General features: G+C 42.6%; 1 protein-coding gene across 6 annotated transcripts in view; it reads left to right on the top strand.

Annotated features, from left to right (window-relative positions):
- The window catches only part of LOC6526023 (protein sprint), a 91245-nt gene that overhangs the window by 54211 nt on the left and 22504 nt on the right, over window positions 1-14530 (top strand). For 3 of the 6 annotated variants that reach the window (XM_002101804.3, XM_039370115.1, XM_015191112.2), the window contains one exon: window positions 6724-7144. In XM_002101804.3, the coding sequence (XP_002101840.2) occupies window positions 6724-7144 (421 nt within the window). Of the gene's footprint in view, window positions 1-2933; window positions 3708-6723; window positions 7145-14530 lie in introns of all 6 variants that reach the window. The other 3 variants (XM_039370116.1, XM_039370117.1, XM_039370118.1) reach the window with 2 other exon arrangements.

Raw genomic sequence — 14530 nt, 5'->3', positions numbered from 1 at the left:
GACGGGTGCTTTATCGGTACAAATACGTCGCCTTCTGGCCTTGAAATCAATCACCATCCACTACTCATACAATGGCCAAAACGCTGGATGGCTATCCATAAAAATAACTTGGCAAATTGCAAAAGCAAACAGCGCGCTCCATTGCACGCGACATTCATTCAATCGCGTCAATCTTCGCCTGGCAGCCAACCCAAAATCCAAAATGAACCGAATGATTCCAAGTTGGGTACCGTCGTGCCCTCCTCCTTATTAGAATGGAAATACGAAGAAAACTGCTCAACTAGCCCAAGTTTGGTTGACAATTTGTTGACAATTGCGTTTCACACTTTGCATAATAATCAGAAATGGCAACTGGGCAAAATAAAGTTTGCATAGTTCATAATAAAAAGCAATGTTTGCGAATGAAGCAGCCACAGCCATATTCCCCACTCCCCAAAACTCGAACTCGAAACCATTTGAAGGCGAGACAACTTATGGTAATATATTTACAAGGAAATTCATCCAGCGAAATGAATCAGAATCATTCGGGGGATCGCATTGGGAACACACAGAAATAACGTATGGCATATGTGTATCTTTCGCAAGCGAATTAAATGCTACAGTACACAAGCAATCAAATGTAATCGAATAGCTACGAATATGTCGAACACGATTGTCTCTATATATAATAATAATGTAATGTAAAGGCACTTCTATAATTGTTGTCATTGTTGGCTCGTCAAGTGATTCAGGTAATTGCGAAATGTTTATTTGTATTTTTTGTATTTCATGTGTATTCGTTGTCCAATGCATTCTGCATTCGAAATCCAACCAGAGCACGACTGAATCGGCGAAATCGTGAAAGTTACAACAGTCACGGGGTGTATGGGGTGTATATGCGGAAAAGTGCAGGCAAATATCACAGAGTACTACTACTGATGAGTTGTGGGGGAATTGGAATTTGGAATTTGGAGAGGTGCAGCCAAGGGAAACAGTGCCAGACATGGAGTGAAAAACATTGATGGCAATATTCCGAAACACTTAGTATTCGAACAGCGATGTTCATAAAGCAAAATACGTGGGAAAAGTGGGTGTATGTTGTCGGCAAAACACAATTATTCATATTTAAAAAATACCATAGTGGCTGTGAATGTTTTCAAAATCGGTAACTTAAAGAAATCAAATATTTAGTACTATTTAATTCCATCAACGCAAAGAAGATCTTCTTCATTAAGCTCAAGCCACTTAATCACAAAACTGGAAGTGACTAAATATGTTTCAAAGAAAGCACAGATATATTAGATATCTAGTCGTCTATATATATATCCTTGATTAATGATTCGTTTGATGATGAATCTTGCAAGAAATATTTAGAGACACGCAAAATCCGTTTCTGTTTGCCGTTTGGAGTGGGTCTTTCGCGATAAAACGGAAATTGCGACAAATCTTCAAGACTTTGACAATATTTAGTTAACCGAATGACGAAAGATTCAGAGACATGAGGGCCTATGTATATAACATACGATTCCACATATGTACATACTCCGTCCATGATAATGATGATGATGATGATGTTGATGATGGTGATGTGAACTGAGGCCGAACCACAAATAAATAAATTAAGAATTTACTCGACCACAACGACGAAAAACGAAACCCACTTTGGTTTTTGGTCGCTCTGATCTGGTTCGTCTCGTTCTCGTAAATGTTTCTGTGTTTCCTTTATTTTTATTTTTTTCTTCGTTTTTCTTTTCTTATTAATATTACTTTTGCGGGGGTTTCTTTCAATTTCGTTTGATGTCAAAACAAAGCCAGCAAATATTTGTAATTGCTTATCGCCACAAACTGTTGTTTACACAAGCCAGCGTTCTAATGGCAGTTCATTCCCACAAATATGGGCCATTCCATTCAGCCAGCGGTCACCTTTTGTTTTTATTTTGTGCATTTTGTTCATTTAGCTTTTTTTCCCCCCGAAGAAAACCCCACTTATGCCAAGAAATGTTTAATAATTTTTTTTTTCGACATAATGTAATGGATACGTGCACACGGAAGTCGCCGCTGCAGGTCTACAAAAAAAAAACCCAAGACAGACACTTGCGTTCTGACACACGAATTATTGTTAAAAGTTCATGAAAACCATAAAAGTCTGCTTGTCAATCGGTCGAATGTCATATGCTCTTAATGGACATCCATTATTCTGGAGCTCTTGAAATTTATGAAAAAAAAAACATTAGAGAAAATGTATGCATAGAGAAATGTATTTTCTAAGAAAATGCAAATTGCATTTTTTGAAGTTCATAGTTTTATAAATGGAAATTGGCTTTTTGAATTCATAGTTTTATAAATGCAAATTGCATTTTTCAAGTTCATAGTTTTATAAATGCAAATTGCATTTTTGAAGTTCATAGTTTTATAAATCATATTAAAATCTTTGATCAAATCCCAAGTTAAATGACTTTAAGGGTATTGAAGATCCTTAATTTTGCGGCGGCAAGTCGGTTGACTAAACCTATCAATACCCTAAGCTGGGCACTCAAAAATTGTCTCCGACTTCCATTTGGTTGGCAGGTGTTGCCCTTTTTTTTGTTTTTAATTTTACTGCAGTTACATAATACCACCGCAGACTGCGAATGTGTTTGTCTTGGCATTTTTTATTGGTAATAACATTTTGAAAGCCACAACGTGGCCGGGTGGTATTAAAATACATGTTCTGAGTGGTTCATCGGATGTGCTATATGCACGATATCCGATATGGCATTTATGGAGGCGGTGCTTCGCCACGGGTATTTAATGTCGGAATCAATAAAAAAGATTGACACATGTGGGCGAGTGGAGTAGTCTTCGTTTATGAGTTGCATGTTGTTGGTAGCATCAATTTTCAATTTTCCATTTTGCCCCTGTCCTGTCAGTTCGATTTGGCATAGCATAGTATCTAAATTGAAGCGACTTTGCAGCAGGATGTCGCACGAAACAGCAGCAGTTGCAGGAGGAGCTGGAGCATCGGCAGGCTCATCGATGGTGTCCTGTGCGGAGAACGCCTCGAAGGTGGAGGTCATTGTGTACACCACCAAGTCGGATAAGACGCTCAAACAGAACATGAATGCCAAGGATGATACGCTGAGGAAGCGTACTTCCTTGATTATAGTGCCGCAGCAGGTGCACGACATCGAAGTGGATGAGGATGAGGACACCAAGAAGGTGGACCAGACAAAGCCCAGGGAGAATCCGAATCGCAACTCGACGGCCAGCATGGATAGCTGTGTCTCCAATACCACCAGTCAGAGCAATCAGTCCTCCTCCTCCTCGACGACCAGCAGTAGTGGCAGTACCAGTGGCTCCGAGGATGCCCATGCCGCCTATCAGGACTTGCAGAATGGCAATGCTGGCCAGGATATGCACTCACCAACAGCATCACCATCACCATCGGTGACCAGGTGCCATTCATCCAGCTCGACATCCTCCGTGTCGGAGTCCACCTCATGCTCCAGTTCAGCGGATTACTCATTACGGGAGCAGCTCAAGAATTTCGCCAATAGAAATTCCGAGGGCGCCAACACCATGGATCCCGCTGCTCGTCTGATCAAGGGCATGAGTCTTCCGGTGGGCGATCAGTCGGTCCAGTCGGTGGCTCCTGTGCTCCACTGCGATTCCCTACTCAGTCCACAGGAGGTTCCCCTGGGACGACGCTACGCCGAGGTGGCGCAGTTCAAAGGTCATCCAAAAGCAAGGTGAGTGAAGTGATGCCATTTGAGTGATTCCACTGAAGTACTCTTTCTTCGGGTAATGAACGAACATGAATATATCGATAATTTAGAAGCATTCGTCTTATTTTTTTCAACTTCCATATCGTTTTGTAAATTTTCAACTAATTTAGTTGTTCCAACTGTATTGATTTGCATATCTACTTCCTGTTTAATGCCTGTAACCCAACCCAATCATATTATGCATGCAATATCGCTTGAGGTGCAACAAAAAGTGACCTAGTCTCCGGCCTCAACTTCTCCGGCACTCACTTCGATGACATCCTCCAGGTTATCTTACCACACACACTTGCCAGTCGGTGCTCGACTAGTGCATCATTGGAATGACTGCATTGTGCGGCGAGTGCTCAACTAAACGATGTCAACTGGCTGCTCGAGAGTCGAGTGCCAAGCCACGACATCCCACAGGCAACCCAGCATCGAGCTGACAGGGAGTTGTCTTCCCAAACCCAAACTCAAACCCACTCCGAATCCCACACCAAATCCCACACTGAATCCCATGCCACATCTAGCTGCACATGCATAATACACAACTTAATTAGTATTACTACTTTATGGCACTCTCGACGATGCTTGCCCCGCAACTCCTTTTCTCCATGGGCTTCATTCAACTTGTAGGGAGCTTAAGACTGGGTAAAAATCTAATAATGGAGCATTCCACACACGCACTGCCATTGCCACATTACCATATCAAAAACGGTTGAGTTTTCCGAGTTGCCTTTGGGGCACAGACAGGGGGGTTAAACTCCTTGCCTCCTTGCCCACAACATCTTTTCTGTTTCTGTTTTGGCTAGATCACAAATGCAGTGCAGCTACACTGGGAGGAAAATATGCTAAAAAGCAGTTGGAATGTGCTTATTCATAATCCATAAAACAAAGTAAATAGTAATGTTATGTACCATATTTTATGGTTACTTTATATTTCGAACAACATAACTTAGAAGATTTTTAAAGCAATAAACAATACTGATGTGGCATAAGTTAAAACTTACATGTAAAGTTCGAAGTGCACATATGAACTTTGAACGTTGTGAACTCTTGTGCACTTCCATCCATCTTCTCCAGCTCGATGTGCCAGCTGCCAAGTGAGGAGGACGCAGTCGAGTACTCCGGGGCAACCATCGACAACTATGTTGAACTTTTTGAAAGCTGTCACAACTAATTTGCATTTCCCCGTCCTCTCATCTGCGAGATATCCTTTGCTCCTGACCAACTCGAATCCAACTCGAATCCAATCCAATCCAATCCAACCGCATCCAGCTGAAGCTAGACCCGCATTCTGCGATACAAAACCCCATATATCCTGCACCTCTGCATCTCTTTACATGTAACATACATACATATGCTTACTTTTTGTTTTATTTTCCACACTTTGATTTCATCTGGGCTCTGGAGCACAAAGAGTAAATATTCATGGTGTGCCCATGGATGAGGGAAAACTTTTGACAATTTTCGGGCCAACTGTGATTGCACTGGGTGATGAGCGGAAAAAAAGGGCAGCACTACGGATTGCAGTACTTCCGATTGAGGAAATATTGCGAGCCAAACTTTTCACATTTCTACAGGCCAATAATTGAGTTAGCTCCGGCACTTTCTACTCCTGATTGTGAATAAGGAATGGAGATGAAAGCGACATTTTTCAAATACTTGCAGTTCTATAAACTGTCTAGCTGAGCTACAAAAGTCTTGTCATTCAATGGACAGCTAACCGAAATGATAAGATAGATAATAACATATATTTGTATACCACTTCGATACTGAAACTGATACTTGTACTACAGTTTTTCACTTCATGTTGTCCTTGGAAACTACTGGCTCCACAATCAAGTTGTTTACATTTGTTTTATGGCAAAGTTGACCTTCTGCGCGCAGAATGGCCAAACTCTCAAGGTTTTGTTTTGGCCACAGGACACCTCAACCTCAACCTCAACCTCGACCGTTTACATAGTCGCCACTTAATCTTAATTGCCATGAGTGGGCGCTATTCCAATGCCATGGGTTTCTCTATGGTCTACCGATTGCCTACTTTCGATTCTCCTGCCCGGCTGTCATTTTCTGGTTTTGTTTATCGCTCGCCGTTGTTTGTTTTGTAAATCCCCATAAATTTCAGCGTGTTTTCCTTGTACGTCTTGGCGTGTCCTTGAGCCTGCCCCAAGTTTTCCACCGCCCAAGCCGCCTAATTCTTTAAGAGTGTTTTATTATCCAACGAACCAGCGTAGTCGGTAGAAAGGTTGACAGCCTGTTTGTTCCGTGTTAATTTGACATGATTATGTCAGAGTGTTTGACAACTTTTCATATGTAGTCGACGGCGAAGTAGGGCATTTCTGCTTGCCATCTCCTTCTTGTTTATGACAAGAGGTCCTTTTGTGTGTGTGTGGGGCGCTGATCCATCAACAGCCAGGCTGTCCTGTGGTTGCGAAGTCCTTGAAGTTGAAGGCGGAAGCACATGCTGGCTCTCAATTTGTTTTCTTTTTCTTTTTTTTTCCTCTTTCTGTTTCGCTTTCTTTAGCCATTTCTCTAGCCATTCATTAATAACATTTGTGCCCTATCGTAGAAATATTGTTAAAATGGCGTAAAATTGCCCGCTTTGAGGCGTCATGACGATGCGAGTCCTGCGTCCTTCGTCCTTGTCGTGAACTTAGCCACTTTGGCGACGGCATTGGAGGCAGCGAAAAAAAATGTGTCGCAAATTAACCTTTTGACAGCTGACTGAGGGTAGACCGTTGACAAATGGGTTTGAACATAGTAGGATGGGTTTTTTTTCACTTGCCAGGACCTTAAGACACCCCAAAATCGAAGATGGAAGTCCACTTGACTAAATTTGGCACTTTTAGAAGCGCTTTGTCTTTCAATTTTTTATTAGCAAATTCAATAATATATTCATAACAATAAGATACAATTAATTTTTCAGTTTCTTACGCAAAAGCATCGGAAATCTTTGCTATATCAGTACTAATTAAGCATTCTTGATTTTTATTTGCAGAACAAGTGAACCTATTCCCTCTGGCGTGGCCACGCCCTCTTCTCTGGATGCCGCCTCTGTGGATGGCGGTAAAAGCCATACGGGCAACAATAACCACATAAACAACAATCACAATGGCCAACAGTCACAAAAATCTCAGCAACAGGCCAAACTAAATGTCCTGGCCCAGTCCAATCTCAACAACAATAACACGAGCAGTCAGCCAGGATCCATGACATCGCCCTCAAATCGAACGGCCCTGGACTCGAATCAGAATCAGAAGCAAAGTCCCAATGCAGCAGACAGTCGACGGAGCAGCAGCGTGGATCCGGATGCGGATGTGGATGACGTCGTGGACGCGGCCCATGGTGGCGCCTTCGAGGATGACATGCAGGCCCTGCTGCCCAAGTGCTCGCGTCGCTCCTGGGATGAGCTCAGTCAGGTGAGAGCTTTTATCTGATATATATGATATCTGATATTGCTATTATTATAAATAATAATGCATATGAAGGAAAAATTTCCAAAGGACAATGAAATTCCCTCCAAGGAAATCCGAAGCCAACAAGTCATCTCATTTTATATCCAGCATATTTAATGCAGACTCCTGGGGCTTCCAACTCGAGTTGCTCCTGTAATTTGCCATCGTTCATTGAGCAGTTTACTCAGTTTGCAATCCCTTGGAGAACCAACGGAAATTTGTCGCCTCCATTCGGAGGAGCCAAGTGGCAATTACCACTGTGCCAGGCTTTCATTCATAATTTGCTACGTGTTGCCCTTGTCGCTGATGGGCGGCAACAACGGAAATGTGTCTCTCGTCCTTACAATAGTAATGATAATTTTGTGTCGGCATCCATTAAATGATGAAATCAAATGACTTTCGCATCGGTATATAAATATAAAAATTACAATACACGTCGCTTTTTTGCCGCCATTTCCATTTGCCCATTTTCCCCCATTGCATTTTCCTCATTATTGTGAGCTGGTCGTGCGTGCTTTTCCCTGCGATTTCTTCATTAATAACTGAGAAGAATGCTTTGTGTTGTGTGTGTGTATGCCCGCAGTCTCGTCCTGTCTGCCAAATGGGAAATGGGTTTGTAATTTCCTTTTGCCAAGGCTGTGGGCGTTGCCGTGGGGCAGAAAAGAGTTTGACAAGTCAATTTGTTAGTTAATTTGATATGCGTTGCTATGCCACATCAATTCTGAAAGCATTTTCGAATGCCAGAAAGTCAGTCATGCCATCTAATTGCATAATAATTTACGAACTAACATACGTACATACAAAAGGGTCACTCGTTGCCAAAATTCGATTTTGCATAGCTCTTCTGCAGGGGCAACTCGCAAAATTAGGCAATAAAATCGTTGGCAACTGAATCCAGAATCTACCAAAGGGGGCGTGGCAGCCACAAACTCGTCTGGGGCGTGGCACTATCAGCAGACATGTGTGTGTGTGTGCACTCACATTTTAATTTGTGGCCTGCACATCCTGTTGCACTTGCAGACTGCCCATGCTACACTGAACAAAAAGTATACATTCCACTTTGCCAGCAACTTACACACAAGTACCGAAGTTAAATCGTTAAGGATGTGTTCGTTTTCCTTGGTGTATCCTTACTTGCTCCTCTGGTTGGTACTGGTTGGTAGAATCCTCCTTTTTGTCCAGCAGCTGGGCACGAAATATTGATTCCTTGGCCAGACAGACAGACGGGCCTCCCGAACAGCTGAGGCCGTCGACAAGCGACCATTTTAGTTGCCGATTCGATTCTACTGCTCCTTTTTGGCCATTTATGAATATTCAATAAAAACAACAGCAAGCCGAACATCAACGATGGCGATAAAAGTGTCTGCCCCGGTTGCAAAGTGGTTGTCCTTGTGTCCGCTGGCCAATATTTTCCGGTGCAGGATTGTTGCCTCAACCGCAGAGCGATGCAAAAAACACATGCAACACATGGATGGATGGATGGATGGATGGATGGGAAGGCTGGTCGAAGGATATTCGCCAGGACCTGCTACGCTTGTCTGGTCTGGCGTACACAAGTTGTTATCGCCAGGCGCCGATCAAATGTACGAGTAAGTTTGAGTTTGAGTTTGAGTGCGAGTTCGAGTTGTGGGGGCCAAACGGGCTGAGTTCGAGTCTGAAACTGTGTGGAACTTTATTACTTTCATTATGCTTTATCCCTGCCGGCGGTGACCACCACCACCAAGGGTTCCTCCCTTGGCCATAAACAACTTTGGCTCTAATCTCCTGGCTGCCGGCCATGTCGAGTGGACATCGTCCCCCCAACATCCTTTTTTTTTTGGGGCCATCTGTTTGCTCAGGTGCACAGGTTTGCTAATTGCAGCGGTATTAGAGGAGCTTTGTCAGCGGCTTAAAGCATCCGATTCCCAGGCCACAGGCCTCTTTTTTCTTCCTTGAAAAGGATGTTCTACCGGGGCTTTTCTTGTTGTGTGATGCCCTTAGAAGGGGTACTTTGACATTATTTAATAAAAAATGCAGTAACTTTTGTTACTCTGCAAAGATAGTTTGAACACCTTGCAAATAGACATCACTATCTGGAAATAAAATATTCATTTGTGCAGCACATTTGGAATGGTAATATTCCTTTAGAGCATAGGGTATTCCAAGGCAAGGTTCCATTTTTAGTTCGCCTCTTGCGGCGCTTGTCAGGCGAGAGATGTTTGCTGATATTGTCAGGTGGGCAGGACGTAAAAGGACGAAAAGGACGAAAAGGACGAGTGCCACGGGCGACAGAGGACCGCAGCAATCTGGCTCGAAGGGATGGCCGGCCTGCCAACTCAGCTGCGTCCTGTCAAAGCCAATGAGGCGTCTGTATGGAGCATGTCCTGCGGTCACCCGAGCTCCACTTTGATCCCCAAACTCAGCAGCTTGTGGCCTTGTTTAAAGTCCATCTAATGAAGTGTATGTGCTTAAATTTCGTTGTTCATTTGCGTTAGTTTTTGGTGTCGAATGTGGTAAAAACTAAGGGACTTGCCTCCATTTCGCCCCACTCGCCATATCTCGTTTCAATTTTGTCGCTGCTGGACGCATCTTCTTTGGTGTGTGCCTAATGGCTTTGACTTTTTGACAGCATCCAATCCTCCCCAGACTTTTACCCCACCAAAGACTTGGCTTGGCTGGCTTTTACTCCGCAGTCTGGTCATTTGTACGTCTCGTCTTCGCTTTTGGCCATCGGCCATTTAATGGCGTATTTTATGTGTTGGCTTATTACTTGAGCTGAATGTTTATTGCATTTCCCATTTCAAGCATTTCAACCATTTTGACCATTTCAACCATTTTCGTCCATTTGGTATTTAGAATTCGGAAGCTTACACTTCAGCGCTGCCGGCAATTTGCACATTTTCCCAGCCGGCTTGTTTGTTAATTATGCAGACTCTTACTGGTTTGCATTTTGCAATTTGTGCAGTGCTGCTGAATTTCCCCTTTGTTAATTATGCATTCATGGTGCGACAGTCTACAAATAGATTTTACACTCGAGAGTTTTTTTTTCTAGCTCATTAAGAAAAAGGAGTGTTCCTTTCGATAACGACATTTTTTCACAGCCTTAAAATAATTAAAAAAAACTTAGTTACGCGTTCATAAAATGCATTGTTGGTAAAGAATTGATTATATACTAAATACTTAAGTAGTATAATGGCATACTAGCGTTTAGTTCTAAACCCATGAGTATCTCTACTCATCTTTAAATCTCTTTATGGATATATGTTCATGTATATTTTCCGAGTGGACTCTAACTAAACATACGTATGAACGTATGTATGTACGTATGTATGTACGCATGTATGTATGTACATACATTTGAGTATATGTACATCAGTCAGTCTGTGTGATGTCTAGCTGCTGTTGTTCCCATTGCGGTTATCCCCACCATTTTTCGGGACACTGGCATCCTGCTGCTGTTGGCTGTTGGCTGCCATTAAATGTAATTCTCTGCGGTTTTTATGGTTTTTTAAAACATTCAACAACATTTTACGTGGCTGCTATTTATCTTTTATTTCCACGGCTGCTGCACTTGCGGCTCTTGCCCTCTCACTCACCCGCACAGCCTTTGTCTCTTTCTCCCGCTGGGTGAACTATCACATCATGTGCTGCTGTGCACGTTTTATGTTGCCGTGTTGTGTTGCTAGTTGTCAGTTGCTACACTGAGAGAATAAGTCCATGTAAAAGAGAAAGAGGGATAAATAAATGGGAATCTTCAGAACTTGATGTTTAAGTAGGATATCAAGCTATTAATTGAATAGTTTTTGATACAAGCGATGAGCTCTCCACTTTGGCAGGCACTTTTTCTCGCTGTGCACTGGCTCCTGCGCTGCGCCAGGCAATAATTCAGTCTCGAGTGCAATTTGCCGCACGAGACAGAAACAGCAACAGCGGGTGTGATAGAGACGGCACCATTGAGACACGTGCACGGCAGCTTATCGCTCTCACCTTTTGTCAAACTATTAGTTGAAAGGGGATTTTTATCCTTGCTTTTCTGTTTTCTCTTTTTTTTTTTGGGGGGGGTTTTTGGGTTTGAAACGCCACCGTGCACAGTGGGACTGTTAATCAGCTTTGTGCGAACAATGGCTGGAAAAATCACTCAGTCGTTCTATATGATTTTTATGAAATTAATTTCACGCTGCGACCTGCAATTCCGATAAGAGCAGCTTTATGCGGGGATTTCGCACTCACACTTCACAAAATCCCTCACATGTGTATCATTATCTTGATCGGACGGCCGAGCAGCCGGCAAAAGGGAAAGTGAATGGGGGTGTGAAGTCATTTCGAATTAACCCCAGGCCAATCGCCCAACCTCCAAATAAGATAACCCTATGTGGGAATTTATTATTATATATACACCCTAAAACTTTAAAGGCATAAGAAAATTTCATTGACTATTTTGAACAACAAATTATCACTTGAACCAATAAAATTAAACTCTTACTTTAAGTAATTAATTGAAAATATTTAATTATTAATATACCTAAATTTAATTTGCGTTGCACGTTTAAAATCTGAAGAGTGGATTTTCCGAGGCGAGTCCTTAGACTCCTTTCAACTCCATTGCCTGATTTCATTTCCGCCCGTCTGCAGTGCAACTTCCGTTCTTGCAGTTTTCTATATTTCTATTTTTTTTCCTTTCGTTTTGTAGATCCCCTTCATTTGTCGCATTTGAACAAATTTCATTGCCCGTTTTTGGGCGGCGTAAAATAAATAGTTTCCCCCTTGCCCCTTTACCCCCTTTCTTCATTTTTATTTTCTTTATTTTACTTCACTCTGCTGCTGCTTGTTGTTGTGTAATTTATTAAATGGCAAACCCCCTTGTAAAGTTGCACAGCGCATTGTGCCAATGGCTGGGAATTTTTATATTGCCATCGACTTTGGGCCAAAAGTATTTCACCAATATTGGCAGGATAAAGATACAGGACCAAAATCCCGACCAAGCCTCAGACACAGACAATTGTTTGCCAATATTTTAGCCCAAATTTGGGAGGAGTGCGGGGAAGGTGAGAGAGCAGAGCGGAGTTATCCTGGAACCAGGACCTGAGAATGATGTGCGTCCTCGACATCTGCCAGAACGGAACCCAGAATACTTTCTTCGTCTGTCGTCGCAGTCTGGCTCATTCCCCACTTTCCATTTCCCACTTTTCCATTTTCCACTGCCAACTCTCAACATCCGCTTCTTTCGCATGACCGTGAAAGTGTTGGCCCTGGCACAAAAGTCGGCTCGACTTTTGGCCCGACTTGGTCCGCTCAGTTTGCTTGGCTTGGCCATTGTTGCATTGTCAGTTACACTCGCACATATAGTATTCCAAAGAAGCCACATATATGTATGTATATACATACTCGTACATATAAAGAATGGGCTTAAAGTCGCGACTGTTTGCCCAGCATAACGAGATCCCTCCTTTAGGAAGCCAAAATCAAACAAGCCCATACAGAACAGAAGCTCAGTGGCACAGGAACAAATCTGAAATGGCACTGCGAGAAATGTATTTAAATAATGTATTCAACAATTTAATTATGCTAACTATAATTTAGGTAATTGCAAAGCAGCTACTCGTAATTGCCATAACTTTACATTCAGTTTGCATTGGATTTTTCTCTATCTCTTTAATGGCTTTCCTATTATTTTAGTATTCGATGCGTAAATCAAAGTGTATTTCGGCGAAAAAGGAAAGTCCTCAGTCTGGGGACTATGAGGATTGGCGGCATCAACCCTCGTCTTAGATTTCCATCCATCCACACTCACATCCACATCCACACTCACATCCACACTCACATCCACATCCACATCCACTTTTCGCCACTCAAAAATGCAGCCGGGCTACTCAGAAGTCGATTCTGGGCACGGTTATGGTTTTTTATTCGGGGTTGCTGCAAGCAATCCCCTCCAGCTTCATTCAACATAAAGCTATTAGATATCCTTGCAAGTCCATGCCTGGGTATCTGTATGTGTGTGTGTGTGTGCTGCTTTTTTTTTTTTTATGTGTTTTGGTAATTCTGTAAACAAATGAGTGGGATCTGGGCAGATAGCTATAATATTCGAACTGGGGGAAGCTCTAGGCTAACTTAATAAGTATCGCATTAGAGCGAGGGAATGGGAACTTGGTTGTTTGATAGAGGAGATGCTTGTGTTTATCCTTGATGCGTTCAATTTACGTTGTCCCCTGGTTGGATAAGAAATGTTTTTATGGCTTCATTCCCATTATTGGTCATTCATTTCATTCCAATATGGTATTACTATTGGCAAGATCTTTTGTCTTAACTAAAAATCTAATTTTTTGTACTGTTGCTCTAAAACTTGTCTGTTTGTCGCACAGCGGCACTTTAATAGTCTCGCATTTAGATGAACATAATTAGGTATCTAAAGTCGGGTTGCATTTGTCGTCCCAACCATTAAGCCCCTCCGGCTCCTTAATTCGACCACTTTGGAAATAGTTTGGGCTCCCGGGCGAGCGAATAAAAGGCAAACCGAAAAAAGAACCCTGACGTAATAAGCAATACTTAAGACCTAATGCAGGGTATAAAATATGCGCAGCATTCGCAGTCACCACGCTCCGCCTTCGCATCGAGTAGCCAGGATATTCAGGGATACCCAAGACCAGCCAGGACCGCCAGGACACCCGGGACACAAGGGTTGCCCGAGCGAAGTCGTCCTTTTTGCGCCAAACTCCTTTTCGCTAGTCGCTGAAAACGGTCGCCTGCAGTGCGCGTTTTTCTGTTGCCGCTGCTGTGATTTTTGATTTAAGCATAATTTTGCAACAATTTTGCCGGGTTCTTTGTTGGGATGAGGGGGGCTGCCCGCTGTGAGCTCTGAAAAATTTCAAACATTTCTTCAAGGGATTTGCGCAATTTTCCATATTTTTTTTTTTTTTTTTTTGCTGCCATCATCTGTCTGCTGGGGCTTTCCTTTTTTTTTTTGAGGTCCCCCCCTGTATATTATTCGCATTTAAATGGTTGGCAAATAAACAGACGAACATTTTGCATTTCCATTTCATTGCGTTTGTCTTAAGACCCCTGTCTGAATGTCCGTGGCAGCTTCTTTCGTTTGGTTTTTATTTCCTGCTGCCATTGTCAACTCGGCGTATGATTAATGCCTCAAAGGAAGTCACTGCACTGAGCAACGTGAAATGACACCCTGAAACTTGATCTCTTCACTTTGGCCACCCAAACCCAAAACCCATTCCATCACGCCCACGGCCAACCCGTTTAATAAATGACATCAAAAATTAAAATTCACCGCCGGAGCGTTATTCAAATTCAAATTTACTTAAGCAATAGCGTGAGATATGCATCTCTGGTTGATGTATTTGAGAAAAGGTGAGCCAG

Source organism: Drosophila yakuba, chromosome X, assembly GCF_016746365.2.
Source record: "Drosophila yakuba strain Tai18E2 chromosome X, Prin_Dyak_Tai18E2_2.1, whole genome shotgun sequence".
Classification (NCBI taxonomy): Eukaryota; Metazoa; Arthropoda; class Insecta; order Diptera; family Drosophilidae; genus Drosophila; species Drosophila yakuba.
The sequence above is the reverse complement of the archived record's forward strand: the minus strand, read 5'-3'. Positions and strand labels throughout refer to the sequence as shown.